At 35.8% G+C, this 19,305-nt stretch overlaps 1 protein-coding gene across 3 annotated transcripts in view; it reads left to right on the top strand.

The window, feature by feature from the left end:
• The window catches only part of Rabgap1l (RAB GTPase activating protein 1 like), a 526,658-nt gene that overhangs the window by 53,613 nt on the left and 453,740 nt on the right, over positions 1-19,305 (top strand). For all 3 annotated transcript variants that reach the window (XM_048356662.1, XM_048356663.1, XM_048356664.1), the window contains exons 6-7: positions 6,301-6,458; positions 8,471-8,581. In XM_048356662.1, coding sequence (XP_048212619.1) covers positions 6,301-6,458; positions 8,471-8,581 — 269 coding nt within the window. The remainder of the gene's footprint in view (positions 1-6,300; positions 6,459-8,470; positions 8,582-19,305) is intronic.

Here is a 19,305-nt window from a genome sequence, read left to right as displayed (position 1 = left end):
AAATAAAAGAAGAAAGTAAAAGGTGATTGAACTTGTATTACAATTAAGATTTTGGTATATTCTTCTTTCAGATATTTATCCCCACCTTTTCACAAACAACAGCAGCAAATGCAGCAAGATACACAGTTTTGTGTTTATTAGTATTCCTGTAGGTTCTGTTTTCTGGGGAAAGAACTGTACTGTATTATTACTGTTAATAAACCTTTGCTTCTGCAAAGAAAGTGCTGAGTTTAGATTTTTTTTGCCTGTATGTGTTTTAATATGACATATTTTGGAGTGTTTGACATAGTATGTATTCCAAGTTTTCTTTGTGTAGTTGATTATCCAGTTTGTTTCAAGAATCATAGACATGGATAGTCAATGTTTCTAAAATTTCCCTTACCATTTCTTTTTTTTTTTTGGCCAGTCCTGGGGCTTGGAATCTGGGCCTGAGCACTGTCCCTGGCTTCTTTTTGCTCAAGGCTAGCACTCTGCCACTTGAGCCACAGCGCCACTTCTGGCCATTTTCTGTATATGTGGTGCTGGGGAATCGAACCCAGGGCCTCATGTATATGAGGCAGGCACTCTTGCCACTAGGCCATATCCCCAGCCCCTTACCATTTCTTGTACTGTCATTCTAACCTATTATACTATAGAATTTAAGATGATTTTTGACCTTTTTGGTGGAAATAGCAACTTGCTAGATATTGTCTGTATTAAATGTAGCTGGATGGCTGTTGTGAACTGCAATATACTGTTGGAAATTGTTCTCAGAAAGAGAAGGGTGCAGGCTGATTTATTATTTTTTTCCAATAATACTACTCTGGTTCAACATCAAAAACAGACTTTGAAAAAGAAATTTCTGAAGCTTTGACATCATTTTAGAATTTGTTATTTACTTTTTTGGTGTGCCTTTCTGTTGTTGTAAGCTTGCTGTGTATGCCTCCTCTGCCTCCTCTATCTCCTCCTCCTCCCTCTACCCTCCTCTTCCTTCCTTCTTCCTTCTCCTTCTCCATCTCTATCTCAGTCTTCTTCTTTGTCTTTGTCTTCGTCTTCGTCTTCTTCTTCTATGCTGGTCCTGGGCCTTGAACTCAGGGCCTGTGCGCTGTCTCTGATCTTTTGTGCTCCAGGCTAACACTCTACATCTTGAGCCACAGCTCCACTTTGGTAGGTAATTGAAGATAAGTGGTTCACACTTATCAGGCCTTACTTTGACCTGGTTTTGAGCTATGATCCTCAGATCTCGGCCTTCTGAGTAGCTAGGATTACCAGCATGAGCCATTGGGGCCCACCTTTGCTATTATTTCTTATACAAAGAAATTGAAAGGGTTAGGAAATGAGATGGGGAATAAGAGTAGATATGGTTTGACTCTATTTGACTCTATTAATTTATACCAAACTATGTCAAGGTATTCATTCACTTATACAGGAAAATAAGGAAGTTGACTATATAATTATTTTATTTTTTATTTGTGGGTAGGAAGTAGGACATGGCCAGATGACTAAAAGTAGATCCTTATTTATTATTATTATTATTTTTTTTTCTTTTCTCAAATTTTTATTATCAAACTGACGTACAGAGAGGTTACAGTATCATACGTTGGGCATTGGATACATTTCTTGTACTGTTTGTTGCCTTGTCCCTCATGCCCCCCTCCCTCCCCCCCTTTCCCTCCCCCCCCAGGTGTTCAGTTCACTTACACCAAACAGTTTTGCAAGTATTGCTTTTGTAGTTATTTCTCTTTTTTTACCCTGTGTCTCTCGAATTTGGTATTCCCTTTGAATTTCCTACTTCCAATACCAGTAAACACGGTTTCCAATATACCCAGATAAGATTACAGAGATAGTGTAGGTACAAACATAGGAAGGTGATACAAAACATCATCAATAATTGAAACTACACATACACATAGGACGTTGAAAGTAGTTACAACTGTGATATATCACTTGTTTCCATAACATGGAGTTCATTTCACTTAGCATCATCTTATGTGTTTCTAAGGGTATAGCTATTGGGCCTTGTGATGCTCTGCTATGGCTTGCCTAAACCTGTACTAATTCTTATTTATTATTTTTAAGATGAAATATTCAGTGGCATATTTATAGCATGTTCTTTGATTCTGTTTTTGTCCTAACACTTAAATCACTACACTTATGTAATAACTATTTTGTTTATGGAAAATATTTCTGCTTTTGACTTTACTAATGATTCTTTCTTACCTACTCCCTACACATTCAGGTTATATTTGTTGAATAAAGGTTCCACATTCTCTTCTGTAATCTCTAGCACCTAAATAAAACTTTGTACAGAGAAGGTACTCAAAAACTTTACTTTATGTATGATTTAAAAGCATATTAGTATCAATCCTTTGCTGCTTTTTTGTTTTTATTTATTTTGTAAAATTATAATGTAACATGGTAAAATGTTGTTATATTTTTATATATGTTGTGATATAATATGGTGCCACTACTAAGGTAGGAACTTAAATTAGACTGATAGGAACATTTATATAAAATTGTTCAAAATGTGAAAAAGAAAAACTAGTAATCAGTTAATTTAAGAAAGTATTAATTTGTCATTGGAAATGCTGTCTAGTTTAGGCTTATCTCTTAATAGATAGATGGCTATGGAAGATTGAGGATTACTTATTTTTCATTGTGTGTATATACAGGAAAATGTTCACATCAGAATGTATGAATAAGACAAAAATAGTAACATAAAACACTTGAATAGGGCTGGGGATATAGCCTAGTGGCAAGAGTGCCTGCCTCGGATACACGAGGCCCTAGGTTCGATTCCCCAGCACCACATATACAGAAAACGGCCAGAAGCGGCGCTGTGGCTCAAGTGGCAGAGTGCTAGCCTTGAGCGGGAAGAAGCCAGGGACAGTGCTCAGGCCCTGAGTCCAAGGCCCAGGACTGGCCAAAAAAAAAAAAAAAAACAAAAAAACAACAACACTTGAATAGATTCTACTCCCCCTATCTTTGGTGGTGCTAGGGCCTCTTGCATGCTAGGAAAGCACTCTGCCACTGAGCTGTATCCCCAGACCCACAAATTCTACTATTCAAGGTGGTTTTATTTTCCTGAAAATTACCAAACATTGTGTTCCTAGATTAATAAATACATTCAACTATATTTTGAATTCAAAAGTGAAAGATTTGTTAATATTCAGTATTCAGAGAAATCTTGTACTTTCCTATATGAAATATTGAAATAGAATCTTTGTTTTACCCTTTTGCTTCACCATTAACTTCATTATTTAAGTCTTGACTGGGCCAATAGATTTGGAGTCTTTGTTCTTCAAGCTCACAAGTTTGAATTTCCACTTTAGGGGAAGTGTATGAGTCATATGTATGTATGTGTATATATATGTGTGTGTGCAAACATTGATATTTGGAATGTAAATTCTGTATATATTTATATGGAATGTAAGTTCCATTTCTATATTCTAGTAGCCACTAGATTGATCCAGTACCTGATTGATCCAGTACCTATAAAATTGATTGTTTCACCATTCATTGTGAGAATCTTTTAGTACTTTTGTGTCACTACAGCATTGATGAAAAATGCTTGAATTTCTTCAAACCGTGTTATTGTCATATATGTTTATTACTAAAATTAGAATTTGTTTTTATTCTGTAGCTCAGTATCTACCCCTGTAGAACTGAGGGAATTAAAAAGAGAAATTGAAGATTAGCTAAAATCTTGTTTATGAGTACTCAATGGGAAGATGTAGACGTTAGCCTCATTTTTTATCTTAAGACCCATTCATTGCCATATATATGTATATGTATATGTGTGTATGTATGTATGTGTGTGTATATATATACATATATATATAATTTTTTTTTGCCAGTCCTGGGGCTTGAACTCAGGGCCTGGGCACTATCCCTGAGCTTTTAAGTGCTCTAGCACTCGCCACTTAAGCCACAGTGCTACTTCTGGTGTTTTATGTATGTGGTAGTGAGGAATTGAACCCAGGGCTTCATGCATGCTAGGTAAGCACTCTACCACTCAGCCATATTCCCAGCCTCATTGCAGTATTCTATTGTTACAGTTTTGGTGCTGTTACTGGAGCTTGAACTTAGGCCCTACTTATTTTCCCTTAGCTTTTTCACTCAAGGCTGGTGTTCTACCACTTGAACCACAGCTCCATTTTCCGCTTTTTGGTGGTTAATAGGAGATAAGAGTCTCATAGACTTTCCTGCCCTGGCTGGCTTAAAACCAGGATCCTCAAATCCCAGCCTCCTGAGTAGGTAGGATTATAGGTGTGCCACCAGCACCCTGTAACAGTATATTTTTAAGCCTAGTATGACTTTTTTTGTGAACTTAAATTAATTAATCTTTATCATGTTTAAATGCCAGAATTGAAAGAAGTATATCTGAAAGATAACTTTTTATGTTGTTATCTTTCCTAGTAAAGCTAGAGTTCCTCAATATGAACATGCTTAAAAAATATGAACACATATATAGCCTAGGCATGAATGTATACATACCTTCATTGTGCTTGAGTTTCAACAACTCCACAGGAGGGATTCATTGATAGTAGGAAACTGAATAACCTTGTAGAGCAGCTCTTTTTTTTTTTTTTGGCCAGTCCTGGGCCTTGGACTCAGGGCCTGCGCACTGTCCCTGTCTTCTTTTTGCTCAAGGCTAGCACTCTACCACTTGAGCCACAGCGCCACTTCTGGCCATTTTCTGTATATGTGGTGCTGGGGAATCGAGCCCAGGGCTTACAGGCAAGTACTCTTGCCACTAGGCCATATCCTCAGCCCTAGAGCAGCTCTTTAAAAAGCCTTCAATTGAGAGGTTTAGATTTATCTCCACTTTACTCTTTTTCAAAATGTATTCCAAATATTGCTTAGGCCAACTTTATAGGTTATTATGGAAAATCAAATGGAGTAATGTTATAGAAATGAAATTTGTAAACTAAAAGTCTGTGCACTATCAGCTGATAGCAGTAAATAACATGTAAACTCCCTAACAGAAGAAGAATCCGTTCAGTATCTGGAACCAAAGAGATCCTGGCTATCTATAGTAGGAAGAAATTACTATGACTAAAATGTTTTACTCTAGAGAACCCTAAATTTTTCCTGAAAATTTATATTATATAAATAAAATTATATTCTAAATCTAAGCAGTTTATTTCAAGGAAATATTTTTTATTAGCTACCAGCTGAGACTCTTGTCAAAGAAAAATTTGTGTATTCATGTATTAATCTGTGATCCCCTTTGGTACTGATAGTATTGTTTTCCTAGTCATGCCTCTCATGCATTTTTTTTTTTTTTTTTTTTTTTTTTTTTTTGCTGGTCCTAGGGCTTGAATTCAGGGCCTGGATACTGTACCTGAGCTTCTTTCTGCTCAAGGCTAGCATGCTACCACTTGAGCCACAGAACCACTCTGGCTTTTTCTGAGTAGATTATTGAAGATAAGAGTCTCATGGACTTTTCTGCATAGGCTGGCTTTGAACCATGATCCTCAAGTCTCAGTCTCCTTTGTGGCTAGGATTATAGGTGTGAGCCACCAGCACTCTTACTGTCTCATGCATTTTTGTAATAGGAGAGTTCAATCATGGTTATTGTCTCTCTGGACTGGACCTCAGCACACTTATTTTCCTTTACTTTGAGAATGCCCAGATCATACATGTAGCTCCTAAATGTTCTCTTCTGTATGAATTCTAGTGTTTATTCTAATGTTGTCTACTTTTGTACTAGCACTGTGTGTTTGAAGACAAACATCATACTTGAACATCATTTTGAAATGATGTCCTATTTTAATTTCCCAAAGTAAAAGATTATATAAAATTGATTTACTTTTTTTGTTTTGTTTTGTTTTTTGCCAGTCCTGGGACTTGGACTCATGGTCTGAGCTTGGTCCCTGGCTTTTTTTGCTCAAGGATAGTACTCTACCACTTGAGCCACATCTCTACTTCCGGCTTTTACTATATATGTGGTGCTGAGGAATTGAACCCAGAGCTTCATGTATATTAGGCAAGCACTTTACCACTAGGCCATATTCCCAGCCCTGATGTACTTTTTGAGGAATACTTCTAGCATTACATTCCTTCTTGGAGTTCACACTACCTATAATTTTTTGGTATCATATAGTGTTAGTGTGGTCTACATTTATCATACACAGTTGTATGCCTACTCTTCTTTAATGCGTAAGAGATAAACATTTTATTATGTAATAGTTCAACAACCAAGAAATGGTTATACTATATGTACTTGAGTGAAAGTTATAGACTCAAATTAAGAGAGAAGGATATCAATGCAGTTAAAATCTAAGTCTAATAATATTCCTACTTTTATTCTTTTAGGTAAGCAGAATTTTATATAGTTTCTCTACAGCCTTCAAACGTTCTTCTAGACAAGTGTCTGATGTTAAAGACTCAGTAATTCCAACTCCTGACAGTGATGTATTTACCTTCAGTGTCTCTTTGGAGGTAAAAGAAGATGATGGAAAAGGAAATTTTAGGTGAGGTTATTTGAAAAGAACATTGTGGCTAAAATATAATATGACTAACACAGTTTCTAGAAGTTTTGACATAAAGCTTTAAATGTAAATAAATGTTTGGCTGGTGATTGATTGTTACACTGTTATGATTTTCAGATATTTAAATTGTTCTCTTAGTGATTAAGACACACTGGTATTATATAATATTAAGTAAAATGATAAAAATATAATAAAAACTAATTTTCCAGCCATAGAGTATCACTTAACATTTTTGTCCTCTTTATTTCTAACAGAATTTTTTGTACTTTTATAAATATTATCTAAACACTATATGAATTAATAAATTTCTCTTGATTTATTTCCATTAATATATTCTTTTTTTCACCTTTTTTTGGTTTTGGTAGGATTTGAACTCAGGGCCTTAAACTTGCTTGACACTTGACCCATACTTCCAATTCTTAATTAGAATAATTTTTTAGGCTAGGCACTGGTCATTCATGCCTAGAATCCTAGGTACTCAGGAGTCTGAGAGATCAGGATTGCAGTTTAAAGCCAGCCTGGGAAGGAAAGTCTGTGATCCTCTTATTTCCAATTGACCAGTAGAAAGCTGGAAATGGAGTTGTGGCTCAAGTGGTAGAGCACCAGCCTTGAGTGAAAAGCTAAAGTACAATATTTATGGCTTGAGTTTCAGCCGAAGTTCTGGCACCAAAAATATCTGTTTAAAGTGTTTTTCTTTAGTTCAATGAGGCAAGTCAAACTTAAAGTCAAATTTTCAAAGTCTTTTTCATTTGTGGAGTATAGAGTTAAGATGATGATGATGATGATGATGATGATGATGATGATGATGATGTTAGTAATGCTAATGGGACATGAATGTAAAAGGAGGACTATCTAGGAGGAGATCAGTGAAAGAAGCATAATGGAACCCACCAAACACTTTTTAAAAGAGGGAGAGGGAAAGAAATAGAATAGGAATATGGTGGGAGGAATTTACCCCTTGTGTATGTATGGAAATATCACAATGAATCTCCCTCATACTACAAATAAACATTAACTCAAAAATAAAGAAATGTATTTTTTTCTCTAGTTCAGAAACAGTGAATAGGAAATACATACTTTTCAGTGGTCATCTATGTGCCTTAATTGTGTCTTTAATTTTAACAAAAATATCTAGGTAGTTTTTGGTTTTGTTTTTGGTGTGGATACTAGGGCTTGAATTTTGAACTTAGACTTGGATGCTGTCCTTTAATGTTTTCATTCAAGGCTAGTGCTCTGCCACTTGAACCACAGCTTTATAGCTGGCTTTTTGAGGGTTATTTGGAAGTAAGAGTTGTATAGACTTTCCTGCCTGGGGTTGATTGAGATCATCAGATCTCAGCCTCCTGAGTAGATAGGATTACATACACGAGCCAGCAGCACCTGGCACTGTGAACGTATTTTATCTTTATTTTTACAGATAGAGAAATTGGAGTCTGGATAAATAAGTTGCTCACAATGTTTTTCTTCATAAGATAACACTTATTTTAGGAAGTTTTTTTGGCTTGGGCTAGACTTTGACTACCTTTCTGTGATCTGTGTCTTTATCCATTGTTTATTTCTATGTGTTAGTCATCTCAAATTTTAAGTGTCTGAAAGTAAGTTGTTCTCACTGTATTTGCCTTGGGTTTCACTTTGTTTTGAGTGCTTATGATTACACAAAGAGCTAAATCAGAAATGTGACAGTCTTAAAAAATTAAATATATACTGTTAAAATTATTTAAACTTTAATGTTAACTAAAACTGCCATGTCTTAGATCTTTGTTTTAATCTTAGGAAATAAAATATAAGGCTTTTATAAGTCCAACTTAACAGTAAATAGAAGTTATATTGCTTACTATAAAATTTGTATAAAGTTTGTAACTTGTGGTTAGATGGAGTTCAGCATATCATAAGAGTGCTGTTGTTTATGTATTTCATTTTATTTGAATCTTGGAGCATGTTATTGTTTTATTGTATTACAGTATTGGTAATTCTTGTTCTTTTTAATATTTCAGTCCTGTGCCTAAGGATAGAGATAAGTTTTATTTCAAGTTAAAGCAAGGAATAGAAAAGAAAGTTGTGATTACAGTGCAGCAACTTTCTAACAAAGAACTAGCTATTGAAAGGTAAGTAGCGTACTTCTAAACCTTACCAAAAACGTGTATTGACCTTGTTTACTGTAAATCTCAGCACTATTACTATGTCTTTGCATTGTATTTTAATTTTTTCATTTAAAATGATATAGTTGGTTAAATAAGCTAGTTACACACAGATCACGCACTGAAAATCTAAGTTGATAGGAGAAATTACATGGTCTTGTCATCCAGAGTTAAAATCTCAAAAAACCCCAACAACAACAAAAACAAGCCACAGGGCTGTGTGTGTGTGTGTGTGTGTGTGTGTGTGTGTGTTTTCCACCCGTAGCTATGGCAGCACAAGTTCTGATGCTGACAGGTGTGTGGAAGGTCCTCCCTAACATAGCACTGGAAATGTATTCTACTTTCCTCTAACTGCAGAATGTTCTTTCCACTGTATAAAATTTTCAAGTGGATTAGTGTTGGAGTTCTTCCCCTTTAAACTAATCCCTCTCATCAGGCAGCTACCCACTGAGCCACTAAAAGAGATATTTTGGCCTTATATCTAGAAGAATGTGGGGTTTCTGATGCCCAGAGCAGTAGCTCAGTCAATGTAGCCATCCTTAATGTGCATTTCAGTTACAGCACTATATGAATACACTGAGAAGAGTATGTCCAGTCTTGTCTGTTTAGAATGTGGTGAATTTTCTCTTGTTCCTTCACTTAATGCCCTTCTAAAGTGAAGCTTTACCTACTAGGCTGCCAAGCCACAGAACTCTTGTACTAGGGTAAGTTCCTCTATATCTAGTATTTCTGGATTTCATCTGATCACTAGCTCTCTTTTTTTTTTTTTTTTTTTTATTTGCCAGTCCTGGAGCTTGGACTCAGGGCCTGAGCACTGTCCCTGGCTTCTTTCTGCTCAAGGCTAGCACTTTGCCACTTGAGCCATAGCGCCACTTCTGGCCATTTTCTATATATGTGGTGCTGGGGAATCGAACCCAGGGCTTTATGTAAACAAGGCAAGCACTCTTGCCACTAGGCCATATTCCCAGCCTCATCACTAGCTCTCTACTGTTACACTCCACAACTTTTTTTTTTAAACAATCTTCTAACACAACATTCATGCAGATACAGTCTATTGTTGTGGTTAAATCTTATAGTTAACAACAAAACACTGGGTATCAGTTTCTTCTCCTTGTTTGGTATTAAGGCTCATGTTGGTTTAGTTGGCTTGCTTGGCTGGCACTTTGCTATTTGAGCCATGCCTCTAGCCCAGCTCTTTTTAAAATTTGCATAGTAAAGTTTACTTCTGCAGAATGGTGTGCTACTGACAAGAAGCCAAGTAAACAAGCTTGCTGGGCAGGCAGAACACCCAGGCTTTGTCTTTAACATATTGCTGTACTTTGTTTTGATTGTTTAGAACTTAAGTTCACAATCTGGTATAATTGGTTAGTTTGAGAGAGATTAACCATTTCATCTGAGCAATTAACCAAAACCAGGACACTTGGCCAAAACTTGTCCGAGAACAATTCTAACCCTGCTGGTGCTTTACCACTTGAATTATGCCTTCAGCTCCTAGAAAGACAGTTCTTAAAAAAGAAACCAACAATTTTGTTATTATTAAGATGTATGGAGGGGGTTACTATTTCATAAGCCAGGTAATGAGTACATTTTTTTTTTTTTGGCAGTGTCACTCTTTTCTTGGCTTTCCCCCAGTTTTTCCCTTCCATCCCTCCCCACAATTTACATAGGTCATTTTTTCACATAGTGTAGACCTAATAATATGATTGCATTTGTTCATTCCCACCACCCTCCCTTTCTGTGCCTCCCTTTCCCCCTCAAAAGAAAAAAAAAAACACCTCACCCAGTAAAATGACCATTATCAAGAAAACTAATAACAACAGATGCTGGTAGGGATGTGGCCAAAAGGGAACCCTACTACACTGTTGGTGGTAATGTAAACTTGTTCAACCACTCTGGAAGTTTGGAGGTTCCTCGAAAGGCTAATCATAGAGCTCTCCTATGACTCAGCAGTCCCACTTTTGGCCATTTACCCCAAGGATCACAATCATGGCCATACTAAAGCTACCAGCACAGCTATGTTCATTGCAGCACATTTTACCATTGCTAAAATATGGAACCAACCCATTCATAAGGAAATGGAAAGACTTAGAAAAAAATCATACTAAGTGAAGTGAGCCAGACCCAAAGAAACATAGACTCTATGGTTTCCCTCATTAGAAATAATTAGTATATGTCTAGGACAGTCCTAGCAGATGATCACAATAGCTCAAATAGCTATGTACATATGACCACATAAGATAATGCTAAGCGCAATGAACTCCAAGTTATGGAAATAAGTGGGTTATCATTGTTATTTTCAACATACTATGTGAAATTATGCCTTTTATTTTATTTTTCTTTCCTGTGTTGTCACAATATTTGATTTTGGTACCCTGGGTATTGTATATACATTTATCTGAATTAGGGAAGGGAAGGGGAAATATCAAAGTGGTGAGACAAAGAGTAAAAGGCAAACCAAATGCAATAGGAATACTTACCAGAGAATATGTTGTAAACCAACTGTACAATTAGGGTGGGAGGATTGGAGAGGAGGGAAGGTAGGAGAAAAATGTGAGAAAAAGTAACAAGTTTGACAAGAAATGTACCCCCTATCTTATGTATTTAACTGTAACCCCTCTGTACCTCACTTTGACAATAAAAATAAAAAACTTTCTAGAAAAGATATGAATTAAAAAATCCCTCAAAGCAGGGCTGGGGATATAGCCTAGTGGCAAGAGTGCCTGCCTCGGATACACGAGGCCCTAGGTTCGATTCCCCAGCACCACATATACAGAAAACGGCCAGAAGCGGCGCTGTGGCTCAAGTGGCGGAGTGCTAGCCTTGAGCGGGAAGAAGCCAGGGACAGTGCTCAGGCCCTGAGTCCAAGGCCCAGGACTGGCCAAAAAAAAAAAAATCCCTCAAAGCAAAATAAACACCTCCATCACCACTATCAATAACAACAAAAAACCCCCCATGTTTCCATTTCCTGGAGACATTCTTTTTTATCTGAGCAATGAAGACATACATTATTTTCTGTAATGGATTTTTATGAATATGATTTAAATAATGGATGTGAAGCTCATTAAAAAGCATTTTTAGTTTAAAATAGTTACAGACTCACTGCAACTTGGAATTGTACCGAGAGGTTCTACATACATTTCCTCAAGCTTTCCCTATTGGCAGCATCTTATATAACTAAAGTGCATTAATCACACTTTGGAAATCAACATTGGTATAATCTGCAAACCTATTGGAGCTTTTATTGCATCTTTGTATAAATAGTAGCACTTTGCATACTATCATAATAGTTCATTGGTTTAAGAAATTTATGTTTGTAACCTGGATGCTAAGTAATTACAAAAGACAGATATTTCAACAATATTATATATATCATATGTAATCTGTATTTAATATTCTATATATCAGCTATGATTTCTTCTATACTACAGGTCTACCTATACTCTTGACTGAACTTGAATGTTTTTCTTTCAAAGCAATATTCAGTTGTGACAGTAGAGGGAGCTGGAGGGACACTACTGGAAGGAGAGAGTTTGCTCTGTTGTGCTTTTGCCATAAAGTCTGGGGCCATCCAGTGATGCTGTATTCCAGTGATGCAGTTCCTCTGCGAGCTCACAGTTCTGGTTCTGGTTCTGGCTCACTGAGTCTCAGTTGCAGCCCTCCCACCACAGATATTGTATTATAGGCTTCTTTCTGTCTTGTTAGTGAGCTGGTTTGTGGGAGCCCTGATTTCCTTTGCTTACAGTGCCTGCCAAACTTGCCTACCTGCACCTCAACTTCTATGGGGCATTCCAGCAAATTTCCACAGTTATAGTCATGCCACCTATAGGGACATCTGAATGCCAGCTTTAGAAAATAGATTTTTACTACCACCCTTCCCATGTGTGCTCTTCCTTGGGAGACTTTGCTTAATAGTTATCCTTCCATTGCAGTTAATGCTATGTAGTAAACTTACTTTGTTCAAATTATTTGATATTCACTTTCCTGATTGACATAACTGTGACAGTATCTAATTTATTAGTCTCAGGATATTAACCAGTTGCATAGATAGTTATTTTTCTGCAAAATACAAAATGAATTAAACAAATCCAGATGTTTTTTAAAAAATTATTTTTTATCTATTATCATAATAGCAAGAATAATAACTACTACTTAGTGATTTTTACCAAATGGTTATTCTACTCCAAGTTTTATATGCACAGAACTTTACATACTAAAGCAAGAGAGTAGATTATCTTAAATGATTGCAGGAAACTAAAGCATCTTATTTGCTTTGGCAAGAAAGTTAGGTATCTAATAAGAAATAAAGAACTGAGTCAGCACATCTGCATTCTTCCTTAAATAAAGCCTTTCCATTTGACTCCTGTAAGTTTTAGGTGAAATAGTACCATTATAAATATAGCCTTGTCTCACTGGTTCATACCTGTAGCTACTCAGGAAGCTAAGATTTGAGGATTGCTGTTTCCTGGAAGGAAAGTCCATGAGACTCATATTCAGTTAACCCCAAAAAGCTGAAAGTGGAGCTGTGGTTCAAGTGGTAGAGTATTAGGCTTGAGCACAAAATCTTAGAGACAGCACCCAGACCCTGAGTTCAAGGCCTATGAGTGGTACACTCACGCACACAAAGCACACCCTGAATATAATTATTTTACTAGTAAGTGTGGTAATTTGTCCTGTTGTTCTAGGAAATCTTTGGGGAACGTGATAGTTTTGATAATGTCCTCCCCAAAGTTCATATGTTAAGGATATGTCTCCATCCAATCTGTGATGTTCTTGGGAGGTAATGAAACCTTTAAGAAGTGGAGCCTAGTAGAAGTCAGCCAGATCTCTTTGCTTCCTGGCTGCCATGAACAAACAGGATTCATTCACCACATTCTTACCATGATGTACTATGCTTCAACAGGCCCAAAGCAACAGGGCCAAGTGACCAGTGAATTTCAGAAACTGTGAGCTTCCTGATAAGAACAAACCAGAATGGAAAGACTCCTTTCCATTACTGGTGGCTCTGAAGACAGGAGAGTAAAAATGTTAAGATCAAGAAATATGAAGTCCTCTTATCTGGATTTGAATTGAGTCCTGGTTCTACATTGACATTAATCAAGTTGTTTAACTTCTCTAAGCTTCAGTTTCTAATTTTTAAATTATGACTAAACTTACCTCTTAAAGGCTATTGAGAGGCTAAAGTAAGTTAATCATTGTGATATATTTGCAATAAATGACACAGATATAATGCTTAAGCTTGTATTATTACTGGTGGTACTAAGTACCACCTAGTACCACTATTGATACTTAACTACCACTACAGTCATTATTTTTTTTAGACTATTGGTGATTTGTGTGGAATAAATAGCTTGTCAGAATGAGAATAGACCTCCACCCTAGGAAGACAAATCTTGGCTATATTTATTTAGAACTTTGGTGTACATAATAGGCGATCCTTATTGGGCATAGTAATGATTGCTGAATTTATGTTACCATGGCTTTGTTAATACCATTCCTCTGAATTTAAGGTTCAATTTTTTGTCATGGTATTATTAACTTTATTGTTTGTTTTTTGTCCATTAGTCACAATATCAATACATGATCAGCATCCAGTCATGTTGCTTCTTTCAAGTCTGTTGGTGATTGGTGACAGTACATCTGTTACCCAGCTCACACACAGCAACATGTATTGTGTTACTTCCTTGTCTAGCAGCATTGAATCTATGTGACATTTTACAGAAATGATAATTAAAAGAAAATTGACCAACAAGCAAAAAGTCATACTGCTGGAAATGAGACTGCTTGTGGTCTTAATGATATTAGTATATTTGGAAATTATAAGAACATAATGAAGATAGGATGAGACCCAGGCCACATGGTAGCTGAGACATGAACCACATTGGAAAAGTATGATGACTATAAAAATATGATAAAACCATCCCAACATCTTTTTGTTTAAATTTCACTAAGAATAGAAAACTGTTTAAAGTTGAATTGGAGCAAGTTAACTTGTACTTTGGATTGAAGACTGTAATAAAAAAAGTAGACTCAATTTTGGTAGCATTTTTATCACATTGAAAAGGAATTTTACAAGGAGATCTTACAGTTTCCTTAGCTGAATTTGAAAGTAATACAACATAAAGCTTATGATTGGAAATATCCAGACACCATGGGAGGAAGTAACATTGAATAGCATATGTGTAACACAGCAAAACTTGTATTTCACTATAGAAATAACATTTCAGGATTTTTGCAGGACATAGGGTTAAAGAGGAAATAGACTATGGTAGTGTTGACACTCAGAGTGTTACTACTCATGGACTATGTAGATATGCAGTAAAGAGGCGCTTAGGGAAGATGAGCTTCTTAACATAAGTAAAATAGTTATGATTAAAAAGTTCCTCAGGAACTTTTCTCATAGGAACTTTTGCACATAGCTTGCAACATTGAAAATGCTAAGGATAAACTGTTAGAAGCCATTTGAAACTTAGAACAGTAACAGTTAAAGGCATAGAAAAGATGCTTATTTTGTATATGAGAAGGCAGTAAATGTTGTGGACATCATTAATTAAAAATTTAAGGGCTGGGGATATAGCCTAGTGGCAAGAGTGCCTAGTGCACGAGGCCCTAGGTTCGATTCCCCAGCACCACATATACAGAAAACGGCCAGAAGCGGCACTGTGGCTCAAGTGGCAGAGTGCTAGCCTTGAGCGGGAAGAAGCCAGGGACAGTGCTCAGCCCTGAGTCCAAGGCCCAGGACTGGCCAAAAAAAAAAAAAAATTAAGGGACACGGTAAAAAAAAAAAGACAAACAACTACAAAAGCAATACTTGCAAAACTGTTTGGTGTAAGTGAACTGAACACCTCAGGGGGGGAAAGGGTAAGGGGGAGGGGGAGGGGGTATGAGGGACAAGGTAACAGTACAAGAAATGTATCCAATGCCTAACGTATGAAACTGTAACCTCTCTGTACATCAGTTTGATAATAAAAATTTGAAAAAATAATTTAAGGGAAATAATTTTTAATGTCTCTAAGTGTTTTCAGTGAGGCAAAGTACTCAGTAAATGTCATACTTAAAAATATTCCCGTATAAATTTTATAACTAACTTTTACTTCATTTTTTTCCCCTTCCTGTGATACTGGAGATTGAACTCAGGATCTTGAGATTGAACTCAGGGTCTTGTACTTGGTAGGCAAGTACTTAGCCACTTGAACCACATCGCTAATCCTTTTGCTGTTAGTTTCTTTTTCTGATGAGGTATTGTACTTTTTTGCAGGGCTGGCTTTGGTCTATAATCCTTTTATCTCACCTTCTGAGCATTATGACTACAGATGTGTACCACAGGCTCAGTTTAGAGTTCTTGCTAACTTTTTTCCAGGCTTGCCTTGAACAATCACCTTTCTGCCTCTGTCTCCTGAGTCTTTGGGATTACAGCCTTGAGTTAATAAATTTTGACCAAATATTTTAGAGATCACAGAACAATCATAATTTCACGGTGATTATATAATCACTGTGCATAGTTTCAAATTATATGGTTATTTTTAGGGTTTAACACTAGTTTATATTGAGAAATGCTTGTGTGTGATATATGTATCTTATTTGATATCTTTAGTAAGGGAGAAAAAACATCAGAAAGTCTCAGTGACTTTTATATTAGACTTTTTCAACTAATTTTGTTTGAGACTCTTTTTAAAAAAATTTTTAAAAATTTTTATTGTCAAACATGTACAGAGAGGTTACAGTTTCATACATTAGGCATTGGATACATTTCTTGTACAGTTTGTTACCTCTTCCCTCAGTCCCTACTCCCCCTCCCCCTTCTCCTTTCCCCCCATGAGTTGTTCAGTTCATTTACACCAAACAGTTTTGCAAGTATTGCTTTTGTAGTCGTTTGTCTTTTTTACCCTGTGTCTCTCGATTTTGGTATTCCCTTTCAGTTTCCTAGGGTGAGACTGACTGGGATATTAATTTTTGGGAACTATTTAGTTTTAGTATTTCATAAATAGTTCTGAAAATCTCTGGCTGAATTATATCTTTTCTTTGTGGTTTTAGTTACTCTCTTCTGTCAGGTAGTAATATTTTCTGGATTTTTGTGTTTTTATTTATTTATTTATTTATCTATCTATCTATCTATCTATCTATCTATCTATCTATCTATCTATTTATTTATTTAATTTGAGATAGGTTGTCATCATGTACTCCAGGCTGGCCATAAACTTAGAATATTCCTGCCACATCCTTCTGAGTGCTGATATTACAGGCATACCCCCCTGTGCTGGCATACACTTTCAATTTTACTACACTTACTTTGTCTAGTAAGAGATTATGGTTTTTATTTGTTGAATGGTCATATTGGTGCTAGGCCTGCTTGCCTGAACTGTCTCCTTCCCTTTCTTCTTCGCCTTTAGAGAAAAACTTATTGGTGCTTTCTATAGTCTTCAAATGTTTTGATAGACTAAAGTAAAAAAAATTATGTTAAGGTTATTTGTGGCAGGACATTAGTATATCTAGTTTTCTCACTTTTTCCTACAGTTGCTCTAATATTGCTAGAGTAATCTTAAATACTTAATTTTTGGTGTTTGTTATGAACAATATCTTGGTGGTAGAACTGCTTAAAGCACTATTTTGAGTAAGAACTCACTAAAGATTATGGAGGGTAGAACTTATTCTTCTGAATGGTAGTGGTAGTTGTAACAACATTTTATAATTGGTAACTGAATTTCAGTTTACAGTATACTTTCACCATAAGTGTCTTTCATTTCAGCTTTGCATTAGTATAATGAACATCTAAGCAAGTAATATTTGTACTTCAGAAATGGGATATTTTAAAGATTGTGCCTTGACTCATATCAAGGGAGTTTATAGTCTTTTCCACTGTTTGTCTAGGGAGGTGGCAGAGTAGATGTAAAAAATTGTGTAGTCATAGATATGGACTTGAATCCCGTTTCCATAATTTAATTTCCTGTGGTTTTGGGAAAATCACTTAGTCTTAAAACCCAGTTTTACCATTTGTTTTATGAGGGGTGTACAGTAATGTAGTAGTATCTGATTTAGTAAAATATTTAATTATCAATATGATATTTATTTATTTAAAAGATTTAGTTATCAACATGGCAATATTCTTAGGCTTGATTTCAATTTGGGGTCAGGCCATCTGTTTATTGTATTATAATGTTGAATGCCTTTCCTTTCTGCTTTGTTAATATTCTGTATTTATAGATATCATAGAACTTACCATATCTTACTGCAGTTACCTGCTTACTTATTTTCTTTCCCTATTGGGCTATGAATTCCTTGGAAAAATAGGTGTGGTAGCAGTTTACTTTCTTATCTTACTTAAGAAGTAAGAGAAGATTGCTTTGAATTTCCAATGAGCTACTTACTATTCACATTTGATGTTTATGTTACTAATAATATCTATTTCTGACACATATTCCTAATAAATATTTCTGGTCTCCATAGGAAGCCTGATGTGCTTTAATGAAGTACTATTTTGAAAATGACTAATAACTTGATAGTAAAAAAATTAGGTAATTTTAATGCTGGAAGAACTAAAGTTTGTGCGTTGTGACTGTCCTGTTTTCTAAAAGAGAAAACATGTTAAGGAGTGCGAGGTGCTTTCTAACTCCCCTTCTAGTTGGTAGCAGGAGTCCTTATTTGTACTTCAGGATAGGTGTTTTGTATCAAACATAATCAGACTGTGATGATGAATACTTTGCTTGTTGAATTAAAGATCTGTTTAATAAGAACATGAATTTGGGTGAATTGTTTAATTCTAGACTTTGCTTACTTGTAAATGATAGTTAACAGTAGTTAATAATAGCCCAGAAAACATAAACATTTTAAGGTTTAGTTGCATTTTAGAGCTTATGAAAACCCTTTACAAGAGCGGAGGCAGTGTCGGTGGGATTCCTGAAGCTTCTCTAGCATTAGGAGGCACACAGTATGTAGTTAAGAGTATATTAATGGGGGCTGGGAATATGGCCTAGTGGTAAAGTGCTCGTCTTGTATACATGATGCCCTGGGTTCGATTCCTCAGCACCACATATATAGAAAAAGCCAGAAGTGGCGCTGTGGCTCAAGTCACTGAGTGCTACCCTTGAGCAAAAGAAGCCAGGGATAGTGCTCAGGCCCTGAGTCCAAGGTCCAGGACTGGCAAAAAAAAAAAAAAAGAGTATATTAATGGTATTTTGCATAATATCTTTACTAATTTAAAAGCACATTTAATAATGAAGTCTGTCTAACTTAAAAAAATGAAGAATATAACATTAAATGATATTTAGTGAATGTCACTGTTGAGGGCTAGGTCATGCTTTGTCTTCTGTTAATCTTGTTTGATTCAAAGAAAGTACAGTGCCTTGTTATTTTTAAAAACTGCTTTGTTTTTCAACTGGCTTAATTGATCTTGACCATAGCACTTTCAAGGCAACTAAAATCTCTTATCTCCCTAGAAACTATTTTATATCTCACTACTGCATTTTTAGTCAACAGTTTGTGTCCATTTTTAGGGTAGTTTCTGATTCTTGTAATTGTTTATATGCAAAATAAAGATCTGAGATTTTTTTTGATCACTTCTATGATTTTTATGTGGTTTTGTTGTATAGCGTGAGGAATTTTTATTTCTGGTGCAGAAAGCTATTTATAAGTACAAAGCTCAGATTGCATAATTATTATGAACAAGGCTTTTTTCGTATTCTTGATACCTTATTTCT

This window comes from Perognathus longimembris, chromosome 11 (assembly GCF_023159225.1).
Source record: "Perognathus longimembris pacificus isolate PPM17 chromosome 11, ASM2315922v1, whole genome shotgun sequence".
Lineage (NCBI taxonomy): Eukaryota > Metazoa > Chordata > Mammalia > Rodentia > Heteromyidae > Perognathus > Perognathus longimembris.
Note: the sequence above shows the minus strand (reverse complement) of the source record. Positions and strands in the feature narration are given on the sequence as shown.